A 27,173-nucleotide genomic window follows, 5' to 3' on the forward strand; every position below is an offset into this window, starting at 1 on the left:
ATAGTCGAATTGGAATTGGAAGATGATCTGATGATAGGAAGACCTAGGAACTTTTATGTGTCAGTGTGCCTTCATTCAATGAAGAAATATCATAACAGACGGCAAACATACAGTAACATATCAAACATTACTTGAATATACACTGATTCTTTGTCGCCCCAAATATCTGTCTGATACAGGTACAGGATTTTTATTGAGAACTTGCAGCATGGTGCCTTCGAATTCAATTCAGTACAAGTTTATTCAATGCAGTTCAGGTCGATTCTATTTTGGATTAACCAACAAGCTGTCACAATCCACTATTTTCCATCTGTTTGGATCGATATCATTTGCGAGTTGACAAGTGGTTCAAATCCAAATGTATCACTGGCAGACTTGTACAGACTGGGATTTTCTAAATGCGATACCAGAACTATAACTATTCACTTTCAAAACTTGCAATTAGAACTAGAACAAGAAATATGGGAGCTAGAATTGGCATTTACGTTTGAAATGGGAGAGGTTGCGGCTAGCGATCCAAAAACCTATCCCCTGGCTATGTCACTGTTATAGTAGTGATGACTCTGAGCTGGCAATGGCAGCAATATCATCACACAACAGATCTCCGTATAGTTATGATGGTAATGCCTATCAGATTCACTTCAGCTAATGTTTGTCTAACCATTTACAGAAGAATACTACTCGATCTGGTTCGTAGCGGGCATATCTATAAGTTTAAATGATGTGTCTACTGTGACCCCGTGGTTACCGTAGTTGAACATTGTACATTGTATCACCTTTACCATGGATGGATATGAATCTCTGGATAGACCGCTGTTTGGCGTCAGCACAAGAAGGGTAAGTGATTTCAAAACCGATTGGATCTAATTTTCATTGTAATTTGTGTTAATGAAATAAATTTTTGATCAAATCGTTTGAAGTAGGCTATGTACTTTAATAAACGTGCCATTTGTGTCAGAGTGAGTCTCCTGTAGTCTGGTTTTGATATATGAAATATTTCTATGCTCTAATTTTAATTCCAATCTAATTTCTGCTTTTACTGAAAGTGCTACAGAACTGTATAGTGCTCTACAAACATTTGTCGTTCTTGTGCTTATGAGAACACTCTGATTTGATATGACCTGGACTTCATTTTTGTTGTGTACCGTAATTCAATTTCCAAGTTTTTACGAATAAACTCTAGCTACAATTCTAAATGTTAGGCTATCCGATTTGGAAAAGCTGAAAATTTTCTACTTGTCCAGCTCTGTCATAATCTACTTCGACACGTAAGTGACTAGAATACTGTTGGGACAACTTGGAATATTATACACGATTAAATGACATTGAAAATACCTTCATACCATCCCCATTGTGTGTATGGCTTGTTGATTGGTTCTGTGAATGAATTTGTTCAAATATGGATGATTAGCCTATATTTGTAATTCCAGGAACGTTTGCTGAATCTCGTTGTTGGATTTGCAGTCAGTATATTTGTTATTGTGACATTTATACTGTCATTTGCATCTTGCTCTGGTCAGGACTACAATCTGAGGGGAAATGATGTCTTCTTTGGTATTTGCATTGCCTTGGTATGCAGTTCGCTGGTAATCTTGGTAAGATTTATACCTTCATCTTTTTCCCTAGCCTTGTAGATATTGAAACTGAATGTAAAAAAAGATAACTTCTCTAATGTGTGAGGTTTCCCACTTGACCTAGAAATTATGTGGATGTCACCATAAGTGTATAATACTAATACATCTGAAGCTGTAGACTATAGCATGGGCTGGATAGCAGTATTTTTCCATTTACTCAGCCATGCATCTCTGGCCAGTTAGCTGTAGGCTACCTGGCATGCTCAATATGCTGAAGTATGACAATTTTGTAAACGGAAAACAATGCCGATTCTTGAAAGTGGTGATTCTCAGGACATGTCATAGCTTTGAGGTGGCTGTGAGATCTGAAAATAGCTCTAATCATTTAGTAGGCCTAGTTAGAGGCAATCGACAATGACAGCTTACAAAATTTACTAAAATCAATCCGAACAATAAATTTAAAAAGTAGTTGTTAGTGTCAATAGGACATATTTACATATTTTTCTGGCACTGTGGAAAGGGTACCCGCCAAAATAAGTTGGAGAACCCCTGCACAATTTTATGTAATGAAAAATAGATACATGTCGTGGTGATTACCAATTGTATTTATATCTACAGATCTACTGGTACAGAGAAGGTGATGTGAATCCGAAATTCAAGCGTCTGATCTACTTCATGTCGGCAACCATAGTATTCCTGTGTGTCTGCGCCAATGTCTATTTTCACTTCCATTGCACCGCCCTTCAACAGAACAACACCACAGGGACGTGACAAAACACTTTATTCTCGGAATACTTTGATAAAAGCGTCCTTGGGAACGTGCACCTTTCCGACTTGTCGCATCCGTTTCTTTCCTTCTTTTTGATTCCGCAAAAGCTTCATTCTGCGAGTTATGTCGCCGCCGTACTGAGCATGTGCAATATTGTAAATGGAATATTGTATAGAATTATACACGAAAATACTGTATATCATATCATTTCAAATCAAACAGATCTCATATGGAATCAAAGTAGCTTATGTCCATTTTTCAAACTTATGAAGAATGAAACGAAAAGTTCATTTTCTCAAATTGTGGGAAATCGACATAGCTAATTTGATTCAACAGCGACAATATGCATGTGTACTTGCATCATTTCTGGCAATTGCTATTAGCTAATTGATATATTTACAAGCATACACACATTATCAGAGGTGGTCAATGTTGCTAGTCAAGTAGAAGTAGAAATTATCGAGACGACAGATTGTGTGTAATAGGAATGGGTCGTTCACACTTTTATTTGTGTAACTTGGATTCGACCTTTATCAAAATACACCAGCCAAAGCTGTGTCAACAAAAAGAGTTGTTCGTGCATCAACTAAACACGTCGTATTCGACACTTTATGCTGGTGACGTCATATTTTGGTATACGATTGTTAGTATTCGATGATCTTTTGAATTCTCTACTAGTTGAGGATTACCCCTGACGCGTGTCAGCTGAAAATATTCAGGTTCATTTCAATATGCATACACTATTCAAGTAGAAGTAAAGCTGAAAAGTTGCTTACTCTGCAGTTAATCTGGGTGGCAACTTAGATAGATTGCCCCCTAACAATATCTATCTTGATGATGCTACAAAATTACTTTCAGTTTCTGAAATACTTGATTCGCCGAAAAACTGTTGAATAGAAGTTTGAATCTAACCACTTCATAAGTATACAAAACCTACTTGGGTACTCGCTAAAATTAGACGCAAGGCATCGCTGACCACCTCAGCAGATTACGCACACGTTGTAGGTGTCTTACTCACCAGCTTGGCAGTGACGTCTTTTCTTGACGGGTTGATCCTGTAATATGTTGAAATTGGTTTTGGTTCTTTTTTTATATTTAATAATAAAAGACTGAATATTACTTCTCGCTGGCGATGGTCTTGCTGCCGACGACCGCTTGTATGGTGATGAGGAACAGCTGCTGCGGGATGCTCCCTTTTAGACGTTCGCACATTTGACGGCCCATTCGCTGAGCTTTGTCTTCCGTGAACACTGAACGGTTATGAATTAATGCAAGATGTAGTAGGACTGGCAAATAGGGTGGAGTGTAGTTCAAAAATTGCCATTGATATTTAGAGCCAACTCAAAAATGAATTACTTCCATCACGATTTCAGGTTCCTGCACCCTCAATTTCACCGCACAAGCCGGAAATAGCTAAATTTGCTATATCTTGATAACCGCTTATGCTAGAAAGTTAGTTTTGGGCTTGAAAGCTACGGAAGCAACATGTTTCTATTTCGTTTCCATAGAAATTCGTCCGGAAAATGTGCAGAAAAAAAGTTACAAGCAGTTGCCGGCTAAAAAATTTTAAGCTTTTCCAAGATATATTAGAATTAGCAGGGTTGTAATGACTTGAGTCGTGATTTTCTGATGACTCGAGTCATTTTCGCAAACTTTGGAGTCGGGTTATTGCGCATGACTCAGACCAAGTCACATGACTCGAGACTGAAACGGCCAACATTTCATTGTAATTTCAAAGAAAAGTAAAGTTACCACGTTGTTGGGATTTCGTCTATTGGTACTGGCACTTGAAAATGTGACCAGAAACTGGTGAAAGTGAGGAAAATTAGTATATTATTAATGCGTAGTGCATACCATTCGATATCACCAAGCAGAGTTATAAAATGCTGGGTTAGCAAGATTTTAACTGGAAACTGAGCAGTTAACACAATGGCTAGGATTCGGACTTGACTCGGTGGTGAATTGAAAATGACTCGACTTGACTCGAGTCAAAACTATAAAAGTGAGATTGAGTTGTGACTCGGAGCCTTGTAACTTGGTTAAAACCCTGAGAATTAGCCAGGGATATGGAATTAGCATTATAGAAACACAGTTTTTTCCAATTTAGATTCCTATTACAACTCTAGAATTTGCAAAAGATATACAAAAAGTTCATATCAAATTAGAGGTCCTTTCCACAAGCATGAGAATAGCCTTGCTCGATTCGTAAGTTACAATTCTGTGACATTTATGGAAAACCGGGAATTAAAATATTAGAATCAAAATTAAAACTAGAGCAGAAAAACATTTTGCCAATTTGATTAGAATTAGATTACACTCGAATTAGTCCGTTAGAAATATGTAGTTGCCCAATGCCCAAGTCTGTCTCAATTAGCTGTATCACAGCTGGTTTCGTTTTGGCATGGAAATCTTCTCGGAATTGTGATGACGTCACAATTCGATGCAGACAATATTGAATAATGAAGACACATACCGGACGTACCGGTACCAAGAATAATTGCCCGTCTACTTGTAATTGTACTCATATGACTGACGAAAGTGCATTCACAAACGTGGTACAAGGCACAAGAAACTGGTATTTTTGTTTCAAAATCATAAATTTCAGTTGAAACTTGACAGTGGTATGAGAATGATACAGCTTGAGTGAGTGGTGCAAACAGTAGATTTTTAATTCATCGAACGGTGAACACCTATGTTCTGTCACAGTTCTACTCATGCTTACTACTCACTAACGTTTTGTAAGTATGCTGACTCTACCTGCACGCCTCTATACAGGTTTTGCTCTAGGTTAAAGTTGCTTATATACGCTGATCCCGAATTGAATGTCAAACAGGTCAATTCCTATACGTCCAACTATTTACGAAAGGTGTTTTTGTGATAAATTAGCTTTCGTATATATGCCGATTAGTAAAGCCCGTTGTGATTCGACCACGGGAAGCATGGGGTGGCTAATAGCCACTGGCTATATCATGGAAAACAGGGTTTTAGAGGCGAAGCCATAGAGCAGTGTTTCTTTACTAGACAGCTAACTAATTTTCGAATTGGCTACGGACACCCTCCCATGAATCACAAACCTGATGCCAATTCCGGAACCACTGTACCATTCAGCAATATATCGAGCTTGACTAAAGCCGTCTCTTCATAACCGGCATCTTCGTAGTCAAAGCTAAAAAACAAAGGCAAGAATTCAATGGCTTTACAACAGTACACGACTCGTGTGAACTGCAATTACGAATAATCTGATCCTACTGCAATCGACTTTCAACTCTATAGGACTCCTTACCAATTAAAACAGTGGCTCTGAATCAATAAGGGTTCTTGGGAATTTCCTGGAAATTGAAACCCCGTCATTCTGTAACGTCAATTCTATCTCAATATTTAAAAGCTCATGTAATTAGGCAATTGGTATCACGCTGCTGCGTTGTGTTATTATATTTTAATGGTTTTTAACACTTTGTTGATGCACAGTTGATTTTGTGCAGTGGATTTTGTACGGTAATGAATTAGATACGTATTAGGGTAGGATTTTGTTTCTGACGCGGCGAAATTTCGGGGTTCCACAGAGGCTTGCAGAGTAGCATATGTGTTTTGCAGGTTATTACGGTAAAGAACTGTACTATTCCTTATCTATACTTTCCATCATTAGTAGATAGATTCACGTTAATTACACTCGCTCTCCTTACCTAGTGCTGTGAGTAGGTAATTCGTTGTCAGTTGTTCTAGGTGTTGGTCTTGTGTTATCGTATTTGAACTGTTCCCATACTATGTATCTCATTTGTCGTCTGTTGCAGAAAAAGTTTATTAATGACTATCTCTAGGTCAGAACAATTTATCAAACTTATTCTTCAACACAATCAATATGACCTAGAGATAGGCTTTATTAAACTTATTCTGCAACAGACGACAAATGAGATACACAGTATACTAGGGTTACTATACGTCCTCTTTTAAGAGGATTTGTCCTCTTTTTTGACTTTTTTGAAAGTGTCCTCGGAGGACGCCCTTTTGTCCTCTTTTTGAAAATTTAGGTAAGATTTAGAGCAAATTGCGAGTGATGTGCCGTAAATTAGCACAAAAGTGACGCTCCGGCGGGTATTTCGGAGTGAAAAACGGTGATTTTAGCTCTGGGCGGAAAAATGACCTTTTTTTTTGTAGTAAACCGATCACAAAGTGGGAAAAATTCACCGGTTTTTGAGAATTCTTATCCGGTTTCGCAAGTCTCAAATTTCTGAAAAAGTGTCCTCTTTTTGGATTCCCAAAATATGGTAAGCCTACAGTATAGGAACAGTTCAAATAAGATAACACAAGACCAAAAAACCCAGAGCAACTGACAACGGATTACCTACTCAGTAAGGAGAGCGAGCGTAATCAACGAATGATGGAAAGTACAGATAAGGAATAGTACATTCTACCCCCCATAAAATATTAGCGAAACAAAGTTTGTGATACATTGTCAATCATACGGTACTGCGCCATATCGATCTACGGCTTTCCGAACACGCGTTGAACAACAAAGCGGTGATCTTTCACGATCAATGTTCGGTTACGAACTTTCGTTATTTCCTTCGTCGGTGCTAGTTGCAATGGCAGCATCACGAACCGTGGCGTCTTAGTTAGAGAGCTGTCCACCAGAACATCTTCGGCTGCGGTTACTGAATTCAGCTCTGCTGGTTACGTCGGTGCTATTGCGCGGTGAAATACCCCGAACCGATACCGTAGTTTCCCTGCTGTCGTTAAGTCTGACTTCGGCGTAAGCAGGGTTTGTCTCGAGGAGCTCCGCCTCATTCACCAAGGGTTCGCCCTTATGGCGCACATGTCGCTTGACATAGATAGAACCTGGTTTCAGCCATGACGCAATGGAAGTGCCATTTGTCGAGCGGCGAGAGTGATGAAACATTCTCTCATGAGGAGTGCAATTTGTCAATGTGCAGAGCAACGACCGAATTGAATGTAGAGCGTGCAAGAGCACATCCTCCCAATGGCCGAGAGGAAGACGTCAAGATTTCAATGAGCATTGAATAGCCTTCGAGACCACGCCGTTGTACTTTTCACATTGTCCGTTTCCACGAGGGTTGTAGCTAGTGGTCCTGCTTGTAGAAACCCCTTTGGAGTTGAGCCAAGATTTGAGTTCGTAAGACTGGAAAGACGGGCATCGGCTGGAATGTATGTATTAACTCATCCCAAATACAGAAAACAGCGTCGTCAAGCATTTGATAACCGTCTTCGCAGACATGTCTGCACAGGGAAATGCAAACGGAAATCGTGAATATTCGTCGACGATAGTGAGGAAATATCTGTTTTTCGTAACGGACCCTTGAAATCGAAGCTGAGACGTTCGAAGGGTTGAGTCGCCTTGATTAGTTTCACCTCGTCGGAGCGAATGAACTGAGGTTAGATTTGTTGACACTCCTCGCACTGTGAAGTCATGGTACGTATCTCTGACATTGAGAATGACATATTCTTGACTCGTACGAAGTGAGACATGCGGGTCACGGCGGGGTGACAGAGTGAAATGTGTAGATCGCGCAATTGGTGTTTTCCCATGTATCCGCAATAAGTGCGCGTTACAGCGTCGGGGCCGACATTTTCGACGCCGGGTCAATGAATGACAGTATGGCTAAACGTCATTAGTTCCAATCGCCAACGAGTGATTTTGTTGTTTTTGATTTTGCTGGTGTGTCGATTGTCGAACATGATGGAGACACTTTTCTGGTCAGTGACCAATGTAAATTGCCGCCCGGTGAGCAAATGCCTCCACTTCTGCAGCGCTTCGACCACAGCATATGCTTCCTTTACAACAGCCGAATGTCGTTGTTCGCCTGGCGATAGGGTGCGCTAGTGAAATGCAACGGGGCGCCCTTCCGGATTCAAGGTTGCAGCGATCGCAAAATCTGAAGCGTCAGTTTCTACTGTGAAGGGCATTGATTCATTGATGGGTCGTAATGCGGCGTTGGCCAGGTTTTGTTTGATGAGATCAATTGCTTCACGAGAATCGTTGTCTAAAGGAATCGTGGCTTTGATTAGCGGTCCGATTTTAGTAGAGTAATATGCGATCCATCTAGCGTAGTAGGCGAACAACCCTATCATCCTCTTTAACCGAAGCTCAGATTCCGGATATGGGAGATTTAGGAGTGGTGTCACTCTCTCTGGGTCAGGCAGAACAGACTGGCGTCCGACCTTGTACCCCAAAATAGCTATTTCTGACTTAGCAAGTTGCGTCTTAGCTTCGTTGATGGTAAGATTGGCGTGTGAAGGCCCTCAAGTTGTTGTCCTGGTCAGCCTGATCCACCCCAGCGATTGTTATATCGTCCACATCTGGAAAACAGCCTTTCAGGTTATTCTGCTTGACGATGTAATCGACTGTTCGTTGAAATTCAGGTTCAGCATTTGTCAGATCAAATGGAAGTCGTCGCCACTGAAACAACTCGCTTCCTGACTGGAAGGCAGTAAATTCTCGGTCACATGGATCCAGTTCGAGTTGATGATAGGCCGATTTCAAGTCAACTGATGTGAATACCTTATACTGAGCAAGCTTATTCACAATGTCCTCGATGCGTGGCAGAGGATAAGCTTCGAGTTGAGTGAATCGGTTAATTGTCCTGCTGTAATCAATGACCATTCGTCGTTTGGTTAAGTGTTAGTTTTTGACAACGAGTACCTGAGCTCTCCAGGGGGAATTACTTGGCTCGATAAGATTGTCAGCAAGTAGACGTTGCGTTTCTTCTGCGATAAAGGCGAGATCTGCCCGTGAATATCTCCGTTGCTTGTCCGCGACAGGGCGGCAATCCTTGCATTCAGGCAAGGCATTCAGGGTGAGCGGAGGCCGTCGTCTTGAAAACGTGAATGTGACGCTTTCGTGTTCCTTGAAAATTCTTTCGCCGATGATGACGTCAGTTGCCAAGTTCTTCAGTATGTGAAACGAAACAGTTCGATAGTCGTTATTCCCCACGGTGAGGCGAGCGAGGCACTGACCTTCAATCAGCATGCGTATAGAAGTCTCCGCTAGCCTGACCTCGCCAACGATTGGCTGGATGTTAAATTTTTCTTGATATTTGTCGGCAAATTTTTTATCCATGAAACATTCCCCTGAACCAGTATCCATCAATGAAGTAGCGTTCAAATTGTCAACCTTGACGTCGCATACTACTCTAGACCGATCCGTAGCTGATAGAGTAGTTTTCGGGTTAAATTCTATTTGTCCTCTGCTGGGAGGTGCGGGACCTTGTATCGAGGCAGTTTCCGTATTGATTCGTGGAAGGTTTCGTAGGCGAGATTGACACACCTTCGAATAATGGCCAGTGACATAACAATATCTGCATACGGCATCTTTTGCCGGGCAATTCATGCGAGGATGCATAGCGTCTCCACAAAAGAAGCAAGGCCGTTTCGAAGACATTGGTTTTCGGCGAGCGCTGCCATCTTCATTTTGAGTCTCGCCCCCCCGATTTCCATTGCACGTGCCTTCTTGAAGGCATCACCGAAAGTCAACGCGCTTTCTTCCAGAAGTCTCTGGCGAATCGACGGTGATTGCAATCCCGCGATCAAGGCATCGCGAATCAGCTCCAACCGATATTGTTCAGCTAAAACTGCCTGACACCCGCAGTCTTTGCTAAGTGACTTCAGTCGAATGACAAAACTGTCTATAGCCTCGGCAGGCAGTTGTTTGCAAGTCAGTAATTCATGCCTAGCTGCAATGGCGTTCTTCTGCTTCACATAGAGCTCTTTCAAAGCACCAATGGCAAGGTCATAATCATCAATATCCGCTATGTTGCGGAAGACTTGAAATGATATCAGATTTGTTAGCACCTTGAGTTGGCCGGTGTAAGTCAGCGGCTGCAAACGCTTCCAAGTAGTCGTTGAACGTTTTAAGCCAATGTTTGAACTCATCAGCTGCAGTCTACGAGCCTGGCACGACGTCGAAGGCGTTTAGGTTTCAGAACCTTGTCCATTGAACTCGTAAGAATAAGTTTAATAAATCGTTCTGTCCTAGTGATAGGCTTTCAAAACTATGACACCGATTAGGATCGAATTCTAGCAACACACTGGTGTGAACAAACACAAGCGATTTTCGATTTTGAAAAGAATCTGCGATCAGCTTCTGAAAATTCTTCAAATTGCGGGTAACATATTTTCAAGCGTAACAATTCTTCACCTTCCGTATCCTGACGTTATGGTCTTGAGTTTATGGTAAAAATCGACGATGACTTCGCTCAGCGGAAATTTATGAGAGAGGATGAGTCGATCTTGATTTATATACGTCACATCAAGTTCTTCACCCTGGTGGTCCTGTGCAAATGAAATTAACATGTTATCACATATTATCATTGAAAGAGGCATATTGGACAGCGTCGAAAATGACTTCTAGTAGCAGGGTTGTAACCAAGTCACAAGGCTCCGAGTCACAAGTCAATCACAGTTTTGCAGTTTTGACTCGAGTAGAGCCAAGTCATTTTCAAATTACCACCGAGTCATGTCTGAGTTCAAGTCAGCAAGCAGAGGGTCGAGTCCAAGTCCTTGTGTTGACTGCTGACTTTACGGGTTAAAGTCTGGTTAAAACCCCTTTTTATAACCCTGTTAGGTGATGTCGAATGGTTCGAACTCGAAATATACTAATTTTCCGTACTTGTAACAGTTTCTGGTCGCATTTTCAAGTACCAGTACCAATAGGCAGAATACCAACAGTGTGGTTACTTCAGTATTCTTCGAAATTACAATGAGATGTCGGTCTTGGCTGTCTGAGACTCGAGTCTCGTGACTTGGTCCGAGTCATGCGCAAGGACTCGAAACCAAGTGGAGTCAATGCACAGATTGACTCGAGTCGAGTCATTTCCGTATTTTTAGAAAATGACTCGAGTCATTACAGCCCTGACTAGCAGACTTGGACAAATAGATATTCCAAGTTGTCTACTTAGTCATCATCTAATTCGAATCAAATTTATGAAATCTTACTATATCTAATTTTAATTTTAATCAAATTTCTGGTTGTCTTGAAAATGCTACAGAACTGTATCGTGCGAAATGAGCCAAGCTTGCTGGACAGACATTTGTCAATCTCATGCTTATGCGGATGCATTCCAATATGATACAAACTGAACTTCATTCCATTCCCAAGTTTGCTAATTCAGTAAATCTTATTACTTTATTCACTACTTCTCGTAATGAATCTCTTTCTCTCAGTATTTTGCGATCAACTTCTACACCTTCAATATCCTGTCTCAGCTTAATCAAGTATTCATAGAATAGGAACTTCATTTGACCCAAATAGGAAATTCGGAAAAAAATGTAGCTATGATTTTAATCCTGGTCAGAAAAGAACTGCAGCTATAATTTTAATTCGAACCTAATTTGGAAAAGCTAAAAATTTTGTCGACCACTAGGATTGTTCAAAAATAACTTTTTTTCTGAATTTCACTAACTAATTTAAAATACTGCCAGGCTGCATAAAAAACGCCGCACACAAAATTTATGTCAGTTCCAACCAGGAAAAGCCAAGCTACGATAATTTGAAATTTCGGCCATTTTGGAAATTAAATCTAAAACGTACCAAACACAGCTTTGAGATAGCTTCCGCATATTTAGACGGGGCCATTATCGTTCCGCGGACCATCGGCTGTAAATAGGACTGGACGTGCATGGGATCCGGAAACTCTGAGGCCGTGTCGATGTTTAATTCCTTGCTGCCATTCGCCTTGATTGCATTTGGTGCGGAAAGAATAGCTGGTAAAGGAATCGCGGTTGGTTAGCAGTGGAGGTAATCCTACTTTGTGAAGTACTTTTGAAGGCTTTGCGTACTTGCACTACTTGCTCAAGCGCTTACGATTATAGACCATTTCTACACCTTCATTTGAGTGATTTGAAAAAAAAGGTAACATCAGAAATTAGTTAGGGACAAGCCTTCCCTCTGCCTTTAAATTATGAGCAAAGTACAACAAAAAAGTGTCGCAAATTCCATATTAAATTCTGAGATTGTGATACAGCGGTCCGTGGACGTATGAGTATGCGACACTTGGGCATGGCGGTAAATTTTGGGGTTAGAGCTGGGTAGTGGGTATGGTTTAGTACAGGGGTGTCAAACATACGGCGGCATCTGGCCCGCGAAGAAATTCTGAGTAGATTGAAAAATTTGTGTATTATTAACACATTTTTAACAAATGTAGAGAATGTATATTGTATATTGGCCAACTTATAACCACCCGTACGGTGTGGTGGTTTCTAGTCACCATCAGAAGCAGGTCGCCGACATTGCCATCCAACCCAGAGAAAGTAAGAAAGAGCGAATTCATTCACCGACCAAAAACTAGTTAGTATTCTGCACTTCAACAAAGTAATGTAGTGTACGAATATAGGTGACACTGTGATTGTGGCTACGTGGGAAGAACGTCAAGACGTCAGCAGGACCGCATAAACCAACATGTCCCCACATTTATCAGAACACGTGCGTCACGCGATGTGAAAAGCTCACCCTTAACTCATCCACTTAAGATTGATGCTGATCGATCAAAGGCCATTAATTCTGCCATCGGCAAACATCTGTTGGATAATCCGATTTGTGCGAATATTTATCGAGACGACCGATTTCGAATCGTAGGGCGAGGCCGTTCACAATTCCATTTGTGTGCCTTGGAATCAACTTTTATCAAAATACACCAACCAAAACTCTGTCAACAAAAGGAGTTCGTGTACCACCTAAAACGCTCTCTCATTCGAAATTTCATGCTGGTGACGTCATATTTTGTGATACGATTGTTGATATACAATGTTCTTTCCAATTCTCTACTAGTTGCTGACGATTACCCCTGACGAGTGCCAGCCGAAAATATTCAGGTTCATTTCAATATGAATATACTATTTAATTGTATATTGAAGTTCTGTACCTCCAAGAAGCTCTTCAAGTTAGTAATCTATATCACAGAAGCGAAAACGCCAATGCAAAGACCTTAATGTACAGGTTAAATGGAAAATACAATAGAGGTCTCCAGCCTCGAGAGAAACCCGAATCGTGATATACTAAAATAATATGAAGCAAATTACAACGTCCGCGTTTACAGGCTCACAAGTCACAATGCATACGCAGGGTTGACAATATCCCACAAAAACAAAGGGAGCATAGAAATATGCCAACTTATAGCATCGTTGGAGTCACTGTTTTATCGCTTGTAACTGTATTCAACCGACCAATCATCTTATTATTGCCAATTTCACCGATTGCAATTAATGGTGCAGATACAATATAATCCCCTTGGGCCTTGATCCATATATAATGTTATATACTATTACATATATATAGGCTGGTTAATAAAGCATTCAAACGAAAAACAAGACCATGGATTTTAATGTATTTTGGGATTGAGGAATTTTGGTGAGGCCAGCGAGCGATCTGTAGTGTTGAATCTGGCCCGCATCGTCAGTTGAGTTTGACACCCCTGGTTTAGTATATTGAGGATGGATTGGGTCAAGTTTGGGGTGAGGGTATATGTAAGGGTTGATTTTGGGGTTAGGGTCTGGTTAGGGTAAGTTTTAGGGTTGTGAGACCGCATGCCAAAGTGACGCATGCTAAAGTGTGTATATTGTGGAATGTGGATATGATGATTTCGATAACAAAAATAATGCATACTCTTTCCAAACTACGATATATTCGGCTGATATTCAAAGACATGGCATCTAGCTTAATGTGCATTTTTAAAGCCGCAAAGCAGCTATTTCAACACGTTTACAGCCATTTCTATGCTTGGACATGAAAATATCTAGAAAGGCTGCATGTGGACACCTGCAAGGTATACGATAAAGATCAATATTCCTAGTCTCGAAGTTGCAGATTATATCTAACTCCCCTTTACCAAGCTGTGACATCAACAAAATTACCGATATTATTTTACCTTTTTATAGCTCTAATCGCCAATCGAATCAGATACTGATATTTCATTCTGTGATATGTCAAATCGATATTAATGGCTCTAATTACAAATCACTGCATTATATGGTGCGGTGGCATACACCGCCTCTACAAAGAGATTGCCGTTGCTATTTACCTCTGTATGGCACCGTGGGTGTAGTAGATACTAAAGAAGCATCGTATTCTTGTTCAAGTCTTTGCCTAAACACGTCCATGTGTAGTAGGCCGAGAAATCCCAGTTTGAACCCAGCACCTGAACACAACAATTATAAATCATTACTGCCAAACAGTGTTGGAATGACTGGAGTTGACTTGAATCAGACTGGAATGAACTTTTTAGTATGACTTGACTAGGCTCAAGTCACTTTGCAAGATTGACTCGACTTTGCGTTTCAGAAATATGGATAGAATAGTGATGACTCGTGCAAGCTACCAATCTAGTTATTCGACGGTCAACTGGCTAACGGTTTTTTGAGTACCGGTAGTTCTAATTGTAGTTGTAGTTGCAAGTGAGCAGTTGTAGTTATAGTTAACCGATTGGTACCGGCGGATTTGTCAGATTAATTTTGCTTCACTTTTCACAACCTAAAAACGAGAACTCAATTGGACACGAAGCCAACAAGTAATATAACGTTGGATTCAGAACTTCAATATCTCACCAACTACACCACGAAGTGAGACAAGAGCAGGTTAACCGCGCGTGTATGTAATCGAGAAGACGAGAAAACCTTGCTGTAAAAATGTACATGTTCTGGTTGCTTCCTTATAGAGCCCATGACGTATAATTGGTGCAAATAGGCACACGCTGTTCACTTCAACAGAGATAACATCTTTCGTACAAGACATGAGTGACCACTTTTGCTCAACTTATGCGATAAATACTATCAAAACACTGTAGAGCGTTTGACCGAAACACCATAGCCTGACTCATGCGTCAGCTGGGGTAGTTGCCTAGTTGGTTAGGCGTTGACGTTCTGAATCCAACGATATATTAGTTGTTGGTTTCGCATCCCATTGAGGTCATGTTTTACAGTTTCGAAAAGTGAAGAAAATTTTTTTGAAAAAACCAATCGGTTAAAATTACTGATAGTAGAATAGATTTGTGACTCGGCACCTTGTGACTTGGATACGACACTGGTAGTGACTAACTTTCAATACTAAGAACCAATCTCAACTACTCACCCAATGCTTCTGACATAGAAGGTAACACAGTGACACTGCTGTCGTTCAGAGTCAACTTATCAATCGCGCCGTTCAGATTTGTATAAGCAGACTGGTCGATTGGATAAAACGATCCGAACACCATGGGTTTTGCGGGCTCGAATCCAACGAAAGGTTTAACCTCTTTTCCTACGCGGTGAAACGTGTCTCCAACTTTGGCTTCGGATATCGACTTCATACCGCAGAACATGTACCCAACCTGACCTGAAATAGTACATGTTTTAGGACTGTATTTTCAGAGGTGCTCTCGGCAGTTATTAATCATCAGCGGTTTACTATTGAAATTGCACGATGTATCATCATAGCTAAAATGATTAATGACACTACAGATAGGTACAATCTTCAACAATATATTCAGTTACCGAAATAAAGGGGCTATTTCACAACCAATCGAGTAGTTTTGACGACAGGCGTCATTTGCAAACACTTGAGTCGGTTTTGACATGCCTCAGTAGGAGTATTAATCTTAATGATTTGAATCTAGTAGTGAGATATGATTTCTTCGAGTACTGAAATTATACACTCCTGAGAAGTATAGTTTTGATACTATATTCCACTGGCTGTTAACCTCTATTGGTTATATCGTATAGGGTTACCATAATTCCTCCTTAATCAGGAAATAGAAAATGTTCTCCGAGGACGCCTAAATGTCCTCCTTTTTGGGAATCCGCCCTATATTATAGCTTCGAGAGCCAGGGTAATGGACAATCTGAACTAAAAAACGCCATAAACGAAATCTATAATGTAGGACTGGAAAATTGACCCTTTTGGCCAACACCACACCAGTATAGTTAAAAAGTGGGTAAATCAGGTGTCGATTCGTAAAGATGACCTTTGTTTAGTCAACACAACAAGATTTGCAGTACAAATTTTAGAATCAGGAGTTTTCTAGTCCGGTAATCCGGCTTTTACGACCTCCACCTCTTCGGATTCCAAAATAGGGCAACCCTAGTATCGCATCATCCAAAATGCATAGCACAAAGCTACACACATTAGAGATATCTGTGAATTGGTGATCAACCCACATCATTGATATAAATCGTAATGAAATAGGCTCGTTCAAGAAAATACCTAATTATCTTTAATGTGATGAAGAGCTGGCATTATGTTGTTTTTGGTCACATAAAAGGTACGTATTTGAAAATTCCGTAAATATTTCATACTGGTATGATGTCCTAATGAGTGATTAGTAGGGTGATTTTTTTGACATGTCAAAAAAAGTCTAGACTCAACCTGCATTTCGTTTTTATCGTAGATTTTGCACTGTCATTGAACTTATCATTTCACATTTAACATCTTGCAGCCAACTTTATAGGCCTACCGTTGTAGACGGCCCATTATCTGCTCATTGCGAATCATAAACATTCAAATGAAAGAAATAGGTTGACTTGGTGTTATGCTGTGCGTGTCGCAATATCTTGACTGAAGCAAGACTGCGTGGGCATTGCGTGGTTCTTATATCAAGAAGCGCATGATGAAAAATTGCGATGTAGACAACATTGTCAGACTGAAGCAACACAGTGTGTCACATTCTTTCTCCATTCTTGGCGAGCTACTTTGTAAGGACAGACACTTTCTACCCCGAAATGTAGGAAAGTATCTTCCGTTACACTACAACAAATTGTAATTATTTCTACGATAATACTTGATGTAACTACTGGATTTCTCCATACGGCCAGATTTCGTCAAAATAAAGTTTTTTCATGTAAGAATTTGTCAGTTTTTGAGTCGAAAATGTTTTTTCAGGCCAAACTTCTTCGTGAGGACAGACAGTTCGAACCAGAAATGAAGATAAGTAGTACAATTCTAAGATTTTATGGGAAAACACCTAATTTGCATATGTTAGGTCAAAATTTGATCAAAATTATGTTTCCCAAAGTAAAAAAATGTCAAAATTTTGATTTTTAGGTCAAAATCTTCCGTTTTTAGGTAAAAAAATCGCCCTAGTGATTAGTAGATACTCAAAGCCTAACAATTTTGCCAGCTCAATCCCGCCTACCTGCATATAGCACACCGGTCGACTGAAAATCAGGCGACAGAATCCCGATCTCCTTGACTTCATACGAAGCCTTGGATTTCGGCCTCGTCTTCAAGAATGACGACGTGACTCGATCTCCCACTTTTAGGCAACCGCTCGTAATCGCCAGGTTCGCGTTCACGCCACGATAAACCTCATACGAAGAGTCAAAAAGAAGCGCGCTCAACGGTTGCTCCGAGGTGCAGTTTTCGAAGAATTCGGCAGGAGAAGGCAGTCTCGTTACGATCGCGTCGAGAACTTTTGAGACGTTGTGACCGGTTTTCGCAGAGACCGCGATGATTTCGTCGCTTTTGATGTCGAAAAATTTGTCCATTTCTTCTGTGACTGCTGGCACATTTGCCGTTTTCAAGTCGATTTTATTCAGAACCGGAACAATCTTTTGTCCTTGCTAAAAAGTAAGAAAATCTGCCGTCAAGAGGGTAGACACTAATGTAGGGTTTTAATGACTCGAGTCACGATTTTCTTGGAGACTCGACTTGACCCGAGTCATTTTTTCAAATGCATAAAAATACTCGACTAGAGTCAATTTGCGCATTGACATGACTTGTACTCGAGTTATTGTGCATGACCCGAACAAAGTCATATGAATCGAGACTAAGAAGGCCAAGACAGACAACTTCGAAGAATAATAAAGTCACCACATGATTGGTATTTCGTCTATCCGTGCTGATGCAATTGGAAATAGAGCCAGAATCTGTTAGGACTGAGAAAAATTACGATACTACGAATGCAAGCTATTCTACATCACTCAAGCAAAGTTCAAAAAGTGGTTTGAACTGGATCGAACTAAAAACCGAACAGTCAACACAAGGACTTGGACTACCACTCGAGTCACAACACTATGACTCTGACCAACCCTCTACTCACTGACTTGGACTTGACTCTGTGTTGAATTGAAAATGACTCGACTTGACTAGAGTCAAAACTATAAAAGTGCGATTGACTTGTGACTTGGTTACAACCCTGGTACCTTTTACTGAGGTAGCAACAGCTAGCTACTACGAACACCTCTGAACACGTGTGTATTTCAGAAACAATACAAGAAAGAAAGCTAACCTCCATAGTCAAGTAGAAATTGGAAAGTGTCTGAGCTTGCACCCCTTGTGCTGCGTCCACAACCATCACCACGCCTTGACAAGCGGCGAGTGACCTCGAGACTTCGTATGAAAAGTCAACGTGACCCTAAAAGTAAAATTGGTTGCGAAAACAGACAGACAAAAGTTTATTTCCAAAAATAAGAGAAAATAATCAAGTGAAATGGTGGTCAGCGATACGACCATTAGTTCATCAAGTAAGCTTGTCACATTGTACAGTCTTGTATATGGTAGTCAACTTACATACAAATATCTGTTACAAAAAGAATGATGCATAGCAATAATATGAATGACATCATCGTCATCAGTTTACTAAAATTTTTATCAAATGAATATACCTGACGGTTTGCGATATACGGTAATGAAAAGACGGGAGGGTGGCAAAACGACTTGAAGTATTCTTTTATTCAGACACCCATCTTGGCCTACAGCAGTGTTGGGATGACTCGAGTCACGACTTGACTCGAGTCAGACTCGAGTCACCTTTTTCGTATGACTTGACTTGACTCAAGTCACTTTGTTAAAATGACTTGACTTGACTCGGCGTATCAGAAATGTGGATTGACTCGTGACTCGAAGCAAAATTCACGAGTCAATTTCAAGTCATCAAGCACTCGATGTCGATAAAAATCACTGTATCTTTCAATCGGATTGTTCGCAAAACGCTAGTGTAACCCGTCAGAGCGACCAATCATTCAATGATCGTGCGTTTTACTGAGCCTCCATTGTTCTCTCACAAATAAATTGATCGCTTACAAAGTGATCGAAGCTTACAGCTTACGCTGTCGTAAATTAGTATTGTAATGTATTTTAATAGAGAAATGTCTATTACTGTTCTCTGTACCTGAACCAAACCTCTTTCTTGAAATTAAATTCGAAGATAGTTTATATAGTCCTCGACCATTGGCGCAGGCTTGAATTGAATCATATTCATTTTTAAATGTGTAATTTATTGCATCTTATCAATTCGTTTCTCTATTCTCTATATTGGCTGGTAATTATATACTGAGGCTTTGCCGTTATACTTGGGTAGTTCAGCATTTCTACGTATATGTAAGCGATACAGCGCCGTGTATATTTACCTTCATATTCGTTCATCGGTTCAAAATCAATGACCAGTTAATTTGTATTTCAGACAGCTAGCAAAATGCAATGGCGTAGGCATTCGAAAATGCAACTTGACTTGAAATGTGACTTGACTCGTGACTTGACTTGACTTGACTCGACTTGACTCGAGTCACCTCCAAAAATCGAGTGACTTGACTTGACTCGAGTCACCTTCGAAAATCGATTGACTTGACTTGACTCGAGTCAAAATGTGCAATGACTCGAAATGACTCGTGACTCGAAGGTAGTGACTTGATCCCAACACTGGCCTACAGCATGTAAATATGAGACATATTCATAACTATCATATATACCGTATTACTTCTACTCGAGTACCAAAGTTGGCTACTTTCAGCAGCCCAGGAACGCGCAGATTCTTGTAGTTTTTTTTTCTGATTAGATGCAATTCTTGTACTTCCACATGATCAACATCGACACGAAAAGACTTTATATTTCCATTGAATATCAATATGTCGTTACATTGTTACTTCAATTCTATTAGCAAATATTCGAGGAAATTTATTAACAAAATTGACAAATAAACTTGATACGTACCGGGGTGTCAACCAAATTCAAAAGGTAGTCTACACCCATATAATTGTACACAATTGATGCTGTTTGTGCCTTCACAGTGATTCCTCTCTCGCGTTCAACTTGCAGTTTGTCCAGGACTTGCTGATTTTCAGAGCTCTTGCTGATTGCCCCAGTCACTGAGAAATGACAAATTTGTAGTATGAAGATATTGGCAAGACGGCAGTGACCTGATGTGGTTTAAGTAGTCAGTATCAGTGTCACTATTCCAGTAGTAAGTAGGGCTGTAAATACCAACTCGATCGATTCCGTGAATATCAACTTAACTGTGTGGTTTAATAATGGAGGGAAAAATAATATAACTTGGGGCGTGCAAATCAAAGATTGACGAACAGTTTTGAATTAAATCTAACAAATCGTTAAGCCAAAAATGATGCAAAAACATGACAAAGGAAAACTGATTTTACTGATAGCTGTAGACTACATAAACAGCAGTAGCATGAAAATGAGTATCTGGATAAAACTTAATTATGGTATATTGAAAATATCTTTAGTCTTTCCTCGGATCTGGGGTTGTTATAGTGCATTAGTGATCCGCACTTTGAACCCGTACCGTACTGGTTTCCCTGCTGACAGCTGGTTCGTTGAGAGATGCGTCTACTTTTTACATGTCATTCGCAATAACTTTGATTGATTGATTGGATTATGTTCCAAAATTCAGCGAGAAACTCATTTCTGCTATTTTATATGGCACAGTAGCTGTGTAGGCCAGGAGTGTCAAACTCAAACATGTGGTGACGCTAGAATATGGCCCGTAATATTATTTATGGTAGGACTATATAATGAAGCATCACACTTAAAAACGAAGGTATGGTAACGGAGGAACAGTTTTTTGGAAAATTTGAGTAGTCTGGTTCAGAAACGGCCAAAAAGTTTGAATTGGGTCGCAACTGAAATTGAGTTTGAAACGCCCGGTGTAATCGTCCTACTGGTGTATTGAGTTCGAGAAAATATATTACCGTAATTTTCCATGTATAATCTGCAAAATTTTCACGATTTTTTGCCCTAAAATAGGGGGGTGCGTATTATACATGGGTACAACAAGCCTTGAAAAAAATCTCCCTAGATAAAAAACTTGAAATCCCACTTTTCTTCATGTTTGTTTCCAATCGCGCATCACTTTCAGCAATCGCGCACAGTAATTCCTATTATAGAGTGTAACGCGCTGCCAATTAGCGGAAAGCGTGTTGCCAATTAACAAGAGTCGTGTGCACAAGCACGCGACAGGCCCAAACAATCGCATATACGTAGCCTATACAAGAGGCCATGTGCGGAAGATATAATCGCTTGCGTAATCAGTCGCATCTCCAACAGACCTGGTGCGCACGACATAACCGTTAGCCCGAGCACTCGCATCTGTAACATCGTCTTGCGCAAGATATCGATTGTCAGTTCATTGGCCTAAACCAGTGGTTCCCAACCTTTTTCGACTCATCGCCCCCTTTTCAAACTCCACACCGATCATCGCCCCCCAAATATTGGGAACCGAAAAATGGGCATACAGACTGAAATCACCGGCGAGTTGACTAAGAAAAAAGGACAACTTCTCGGCTCGACCTCAAAATTGCACTTTTCCAGCTAAAGTTTGGTGATTTGACTAACAAAAAAGGTGATTTCTCCGACTTGATTCCAAAAGCACCGTAACAGCACTTCGTCAGCCCCCCCCCCTAATACGTTGGTCTTGACCCTCCTCCATAGGGCGGTAAAGCAAACTTCTGCACCCCTCATACTCAACTCCCCCGATACCTCTTTACCGCTACTTCTCAGCACAAATTTTTGGACTCTTTAGTTGGTCGGCTTAATTCGCGCGAAGCGCGAAAAAATTCCATCATTCATGATTGAATCGGTCAATATGATCGGGAATTGCATATATATTGCTGTCAATTTTTTATCCTCTCTCTGCTCATGTATTCAGATTTACCGGTAAAGCTGAGTGAGGTGTCTTGGAAAATGTAGGGCCCGTAAATAATAATTGAACATATTCGGGCGGACCCGTGAGTATAATGACTTCGTTACGTAACGACATTTCGTGGCCTGTCTGCTATGTCAAAAGATATTCAAATCGCCCATACGTACTAAACTAAAAGACGCACACGATTTCAAATTGGTATTTCTGCACTGGCAATTAATTTTCTCTTTGAGATGACATTTTTGTGGGGTTTTGATTGCCAGGACAGAAACATTTGGCGCCAGCCATTTAGGCGCCCATGGACAAATAAATATATATATATGGATATGGTATATATATCGAAGTCGGTCAGCATAAAGGCAGTCCTTTTCCGCCAAGGTTTTCTCATTCTGGCACACTTCTCGGAGTCGCATGTTACATGGCCTGAAACTTCATGTCTTGGTGCGATAATGGTCGACGCCGAGATGCCCATTTCTATAACTCATGCGTGTTATTTCTTGGAGGAAGGGTGACCAATAAGCAACAAATACGTGACCACGAAATGGCGCGCAGCGCGAAAATTTTTTGAAAAAGTTGCCTCAACTTCCTAAATAATACTTTATAATTAATGTTAATTCACGAAAACACTGTAGGCCCCCCATCCCAATTGAGGTTTGGGTGTGGCAGTTATGGTCATAAACGCCAATATAGCCATTTCAACGCGCCATCGCCCCCTATCGCCCCCTTCGTCCATTTTCGCCCCCCTATCGCCCCCTTGGCTATTTTCGCCCCCCTGGACCGACAAATCGCCCCCGGGGGGGCGATATCGCCCACGTTGGGAACCACTGGCCTAAACCATCTCGCCGCCGGCCTCGCAGGCTTTGGCTGCTCTCTACTATCGTTTAGAGACAATGCCGTTAATTGTCCGCTATATTGATTAGCAATCGCATCTATAATAGGTCGCGTGCTCAAGTTGTCGTGTGGTTGGCCTGAACTATCGCGCCGCCGGCCTCGCAGGCTTTGGCTGCTATCTACTATCGTTTAAAGACAATCCCGTTAATTGTATAATGATTTGCGATCGTTATGTCATGATTGTTCAACGGTGACATCGCAAAGCAGAATGACACCGTGTACTAAATCGGAATATTCATGTACTGAAATACAGGGTGCTTACTATACATGGGTACAGGGTTTTTCCCAGAATTTGCATGGTATTTTAGGGGTGCGTATTATACATGGGGGCGTACTATACTTGGAAAATTACGGTACCTATTTCTGTGACCAATGTCAACAACAATCGAGTACCGGTAATGCAACACTAATTGATGGACTGTGTTATAAAATGTTGCTAGCTTTACCAATACACGTAGTAGAACTTTTATACTTTCCAACAGACGATCGGCAAGTGTGCTTTTCCCATGGTCAACGTGCGCGATAATGCTGAAATTACGTATTTTTTCAGGTGGAAACTTGGATAGATCGATTTTCTGAAATAGATTTGTAGTCAGGAGGGTAAATAAATGGCAACCAGCAAATTGAGACAGCGATAAGTTTGAACAGAGGTGAAGCATAATAACGTAAAGAATGGGTACGAATCACTGGTCCCGCCCAATGTTACTGAAATATTGAATAGGATTAGGTGCTATGACCAGATGTAGACAGGAACGAGGCACTTTAACTTATTCGGAGTTGCTAGTAATGTAGGTTTTGCCCACTTTCTCATGTGGTCGTGATGATAGACTTTTACGTCTTCCGTTTATTAGACAAAACCACCAAGGTTGGTGTGATTGAGTGCACATGCACATTAAGGACAGTCACATGCACAATAAGGTCAGCAGGCACAGAAAACAAAGCTGTAGGCAGTAAGCCTATTCCAAACCCAAATATTTGATGCGATTTTTACTCTTGTGGAGCTTCATATTTATAATTTGTTTCCTATAGCACTTTTAAAATCGATATTTTACTTTTTCATAACAAAATTCAAATTCTATATCCAATTATAGATCCTAAATTTGAACATGCTTCCATACGAGCAGTTTCTAAGGGTACAACAAGGACAGTCGCTAAGTGCGCAGTAGTGTTAGGATTAGGGTTGTCAAAGTTGAAGCTACGGGCTCCTTAGGATTAGGGAATTTATGCTCAGTGTATACATTGTGAGCTCAAACACAACCCACCCTTTTCGGCAAAAATAGGCTTAGATTAGTTAATTGTTTCATCTAGTTCGAAATTGTTACCGTACATCTCTAGGTAGAGCCTACTCGAGTAGAAATTTAGAGCATTTATTCTACATTTTCATGAGCAACAACGATGACTACCTCAACCACCTCTGGTTATAGTTAGGATTACAGGTTAGGCTAGTTTGTAGAAGACATGGGGATAAGGTTAGGATTTAAGAGCTTCATTGGCAGAAACATGTCTTTAATTCGTGATACTAAACTTATGGCTAAGTCACAAACAGACTTGCACAAACTATTAATCTAGTTATTTGATGTCCTGATTTTTTTAAAGTAGTTCTAGTTTTTTAAAAAGTGTGTAGTTCTAGTTCTACTTGCACATTCAAAAAATAATTTAGGTAAGAACAACTAACATGTATCGTCATTTAACGTGAATCATGATACCAGTGTTCTGTTGTGTAATGTTTTTGCAGCCATTGCTAGCTCAGATTTATCACTACTAACAGTGGTGCAGTCAGGAATTGGCTTATGGGTAATTTCCTGCCAAATCAACAAGGGGGTTGCACCAAGGTTGGAGAATTTATATGAGATTTGGCACACTGGCTGATGTAGCTTTAGACAGCCCAAATCCAATTTTTTTTTGAAAAATTCTGAAAAAGTAGTAAGTTATGAGGCTTCAAACTTCGCACATTTTCCTTGTCACGCTTCATTGAACACTGTCAATAATTTTTTCAATGTCATGATTTTGAAGGTAAAAAGCCGTCAGTGTGACTGAAATTTGGGGACATGATACTACTGCTATCCAAGAATTCTAAAATTGATGGCCCAAACATTTCAGAGTATGTTATCCTAAAAAATAATGTCCCCAAAGACTCCTACTGCATGTTTTGGTACCGAAAGTTTACACTCCCACAAATAAAAAAGGGAAAAATTTTAGAAGCCTAAATTCTGAAAAAATGATCTTGAATATATTGTCTTTCATTTAATATTGATTCAATTCATTAATTTCCAACTACACCAGTAAAAAACTTCAAATTAATAATTGGATTAGATAAACAATGAACTAAAACTTGCAAGGCATTGTTCACTGTGATGTCACAATGCATGGATTGTTAAAGGTGGCTGAATGGAGTAAACTGACCATGAGAATTGAAGTACAGTTGTGGCTGAGTCCAATTTTAGTGAGTGAGTGACTTTATTGTCTTAATTTCAACAGGTAAATAACTCATTTGAATGCATAGTTAGAAAGGTGATGTCTCAGCTTGAAAATTGCAGTATTGGAAGAAATTTGCCACAAATTACATTTCACCGGAAAACCGGGTTGATAAACGTGCCAAGCTTATTTCATTGGCCAGCAAGAGAAGATATCTGCTATGTCACATTTTCTCACATACTTCTTTGCATTGACATGCCCTTCAACTGTTAGTGGCAGGCAGTACAAAGTACATGAAAACAATATCCAAAAATACAGAACATTTTCCATGGATTGGGCAATTGAGATGCTTTTGTACAAGTATGCTACGGGATCAATTTTTTTTTTAGTTATGTGGTATATATATGATTAGAGAAACTGTAAATTCCAGACCAATTGGCATGGGATATTTGGATTGAATTACATGTATTCATTTACAGTAGGCCTATACAACCATTTTATGTGAATTTCGTTTGTTAAGCTTGTTTGGTTTGTGACGTCATAATTGGAAATGCTAAAAATTCACAGTAATCAGAAATTGCCAAATTTCCACCAGATAACGTGGAAATTAATTGTTCATTTTTTGTAGCAAGGTAGAATGCTCATTGAAAACCATTAATTCATGAAAATGACCTTAAATTTTTTTTCCCCTTTTCAGATATACCACATTCCATTTAAGCTGTAGGAAAATGAGAAGCTGCTATTCACAAGCCTCACTAAAATGATATAGACTTCAAATGGTTCATTCAGCTCACTTTATATGTTAGTCAGGCTCTTGAGGAGATTTCCACCAAATTTTAGGGTTATCAAACTATCATAGTAAGATATATTGCTGTTTCACTGCAGATTTGATGAAAATCACTGAAGCGTGACATGCAAAAAGCATGATTTTGTGAGGAGTGTAACTCGGTCATCAGATTGAATTTGAGAAAAAAAAATTTGGATTCCCTCATGATAATGACGGAAGAATCAATCTGCCAAATTTCATAGCCATCCATTAACCTTGGTGCTCATCTGAAAATAAATTTGCTCATTTGGCAGGAAATTACCCTTATGGGGTCGAAACCACTCAGATTTCGAATTGGAAACCCCGTACTTTCAAAATGCCGATTTTATCTCCAATATTTCTTAGCTCATCTATTTGCAATTCAGTAATTCGTATAAGCAGTAATTAGTTAGTTAGTTGTGTTTAACTTGGTTAGTTGCGGATTTTTAGAGGTCGTTAATTTCAGTTGTAGTTGCGAGTGTTGAAAGCAAAAGAGAGTAGTTTTACTTTCAGTTGTGCATCTTGAAAATGCAATAGTTTGCACTAATCTGGTCCCGCAATGACATATCATATCAATTCATTAACCTTCGTTCCAACCCAATAATGCAAACCATACCTGTTCATCTTTTTTCGTTCCAAATTGTCTTTTGCCTTGATTGTTGCAATTACCCCTCAGGCCAAAATAAAAGCGGCAATACCTCAATGAGCGAAATTTCATGACTGCTCTACTGGTAATTCATAGTAGCAGCTAGCAGGTCCGGTGCCAAGTTACTCCAAATCATTCCCTCGTAGATGCTGTGATAAAACTATGCATAACAAAAAATAAACGTTGATTTGATGACATCTGGGACGATTGCGCAATACCC

The 27,173-nt window shown here is 40.1% G+C and overlaps 2 protein-coding genes across 3 annotated transcripts; one reads left to right on the plus strand and one right to left on the minus strand.

Moving 5' to 3' along the window:
* LOC145453311 (transmembrane protein 243-like) lies at window positions 1-2,550 on the plus strand. Its single transcript, XM_080331298.1, has 3 exons — window positions 1-837; window positions 1,431-1,595; window positions 2,193-2,550. The coding sequence occupies exons 1-3, from the start codon at window positions 784-786 to the stop codon at window positions 2,343-2,345; spliced, it is 372 nt and encodes a 123-aa protein (XP_080187424.1). The 5' UTR covers window positions 1-783; the 3' UTR covers window positions 2,346-2,550.
* Window positions 2,339-27,173, minus strand: LOC145453299 (translation factor Guf1, mitochondrial-like). 2 transcript variants are annotated; one of them, XM_080331284.1, is made up of 13 exons: window positions 26,924-27,173; window positions 23,560-23,662; window positions 20,252-20,406; window positions 18,552-18,677; window positions 17,457-17,883; window positions 15,419-15,661; window positions 14,373-14,489; window positions 11,888-12,060; window positions 10,496-10,629; window positions 5,418-5,509; window positions 3,464-3,593; window positions 3,362-3,398; window positions 2,339-2,480 (listed from the first exon to the last, which is right to left on the minus strand). In XM_080331284.1, the coding sequence occupies exons 1-13, from the start codon at window positions 27,023-27,025 to the stop codon at window positions 2,355-2,357; spliced, it is 1,965 nt and encodes a 654-aa protein (XP_080187410.1). In that variant the 5' UTR covers window positions 27,026-27,173; the 3' UTR covers window positions 2,339-2,354. The 2 variants fall into 2 exon arrangements, with proteins under 2 accessions (XP_080187410.1, XP_080187411.1); XM_080331285.1 differs by having other exon boundaries at window positions 23,534-23,662; window positions 26,924-26,970.

Source organism: Botryllus schlosseri, chromosome 13 (assembly GCF_051294905.1).
Source record: "Botryllus schlosseri isolate E-star chromosome 13, Bs_hap1, whole genome shotgun sequence".
Lineage (NCBI taxonomy): Eukaryota > Metazoa > Chordata > Ascidiacea > Stolidobranchia > Styelidae > Botryllus > Botryllus schlosseri.

Coding starts and splice junctions, on each gene's coding strand:
- LOC145453311 (XM_080331298.1), top strand. CDS start 784: ATGGATGGATATGAATCTCTGGATAGACCGCTGTTTGGCGTCAGCACA. Junction 838..1,430: donor TTGGCGTCAGCACAAGAAGG/GTAAGTGATTTC, acceptor TTGTAATTCCAG/GAACGTTTGCTGAATCTCGT. Junction 1,596..2,192: donor GCAGTTCGCTGGTAATCTTG/GTAAGATTTATA, acceptor TTATATCTACAG/ATCTACTGGTACAGAGAAGG.
- LOC145453299 (XM_080331284.1), bottom strand. CDS start 27,025: ATGAAATTTCGCTCATTGAGGTATTGCCGCTTTTATTTTGGCCTGAGG. Junction 14,490..15,418: donor TTCTATGTCAGAAGCATTGG/GTGAGTAGTTGA, acceptor TGTTGTGTTCAG/GTGCTGGGTTCAAACTGGGA. Junction 3,399..3,463: donor AAGACCATCGCCAGCGAGAA/GTAATATTCAGT, acceptor AACATATTACAG/GATCAACCCGTCAAGAAAAG.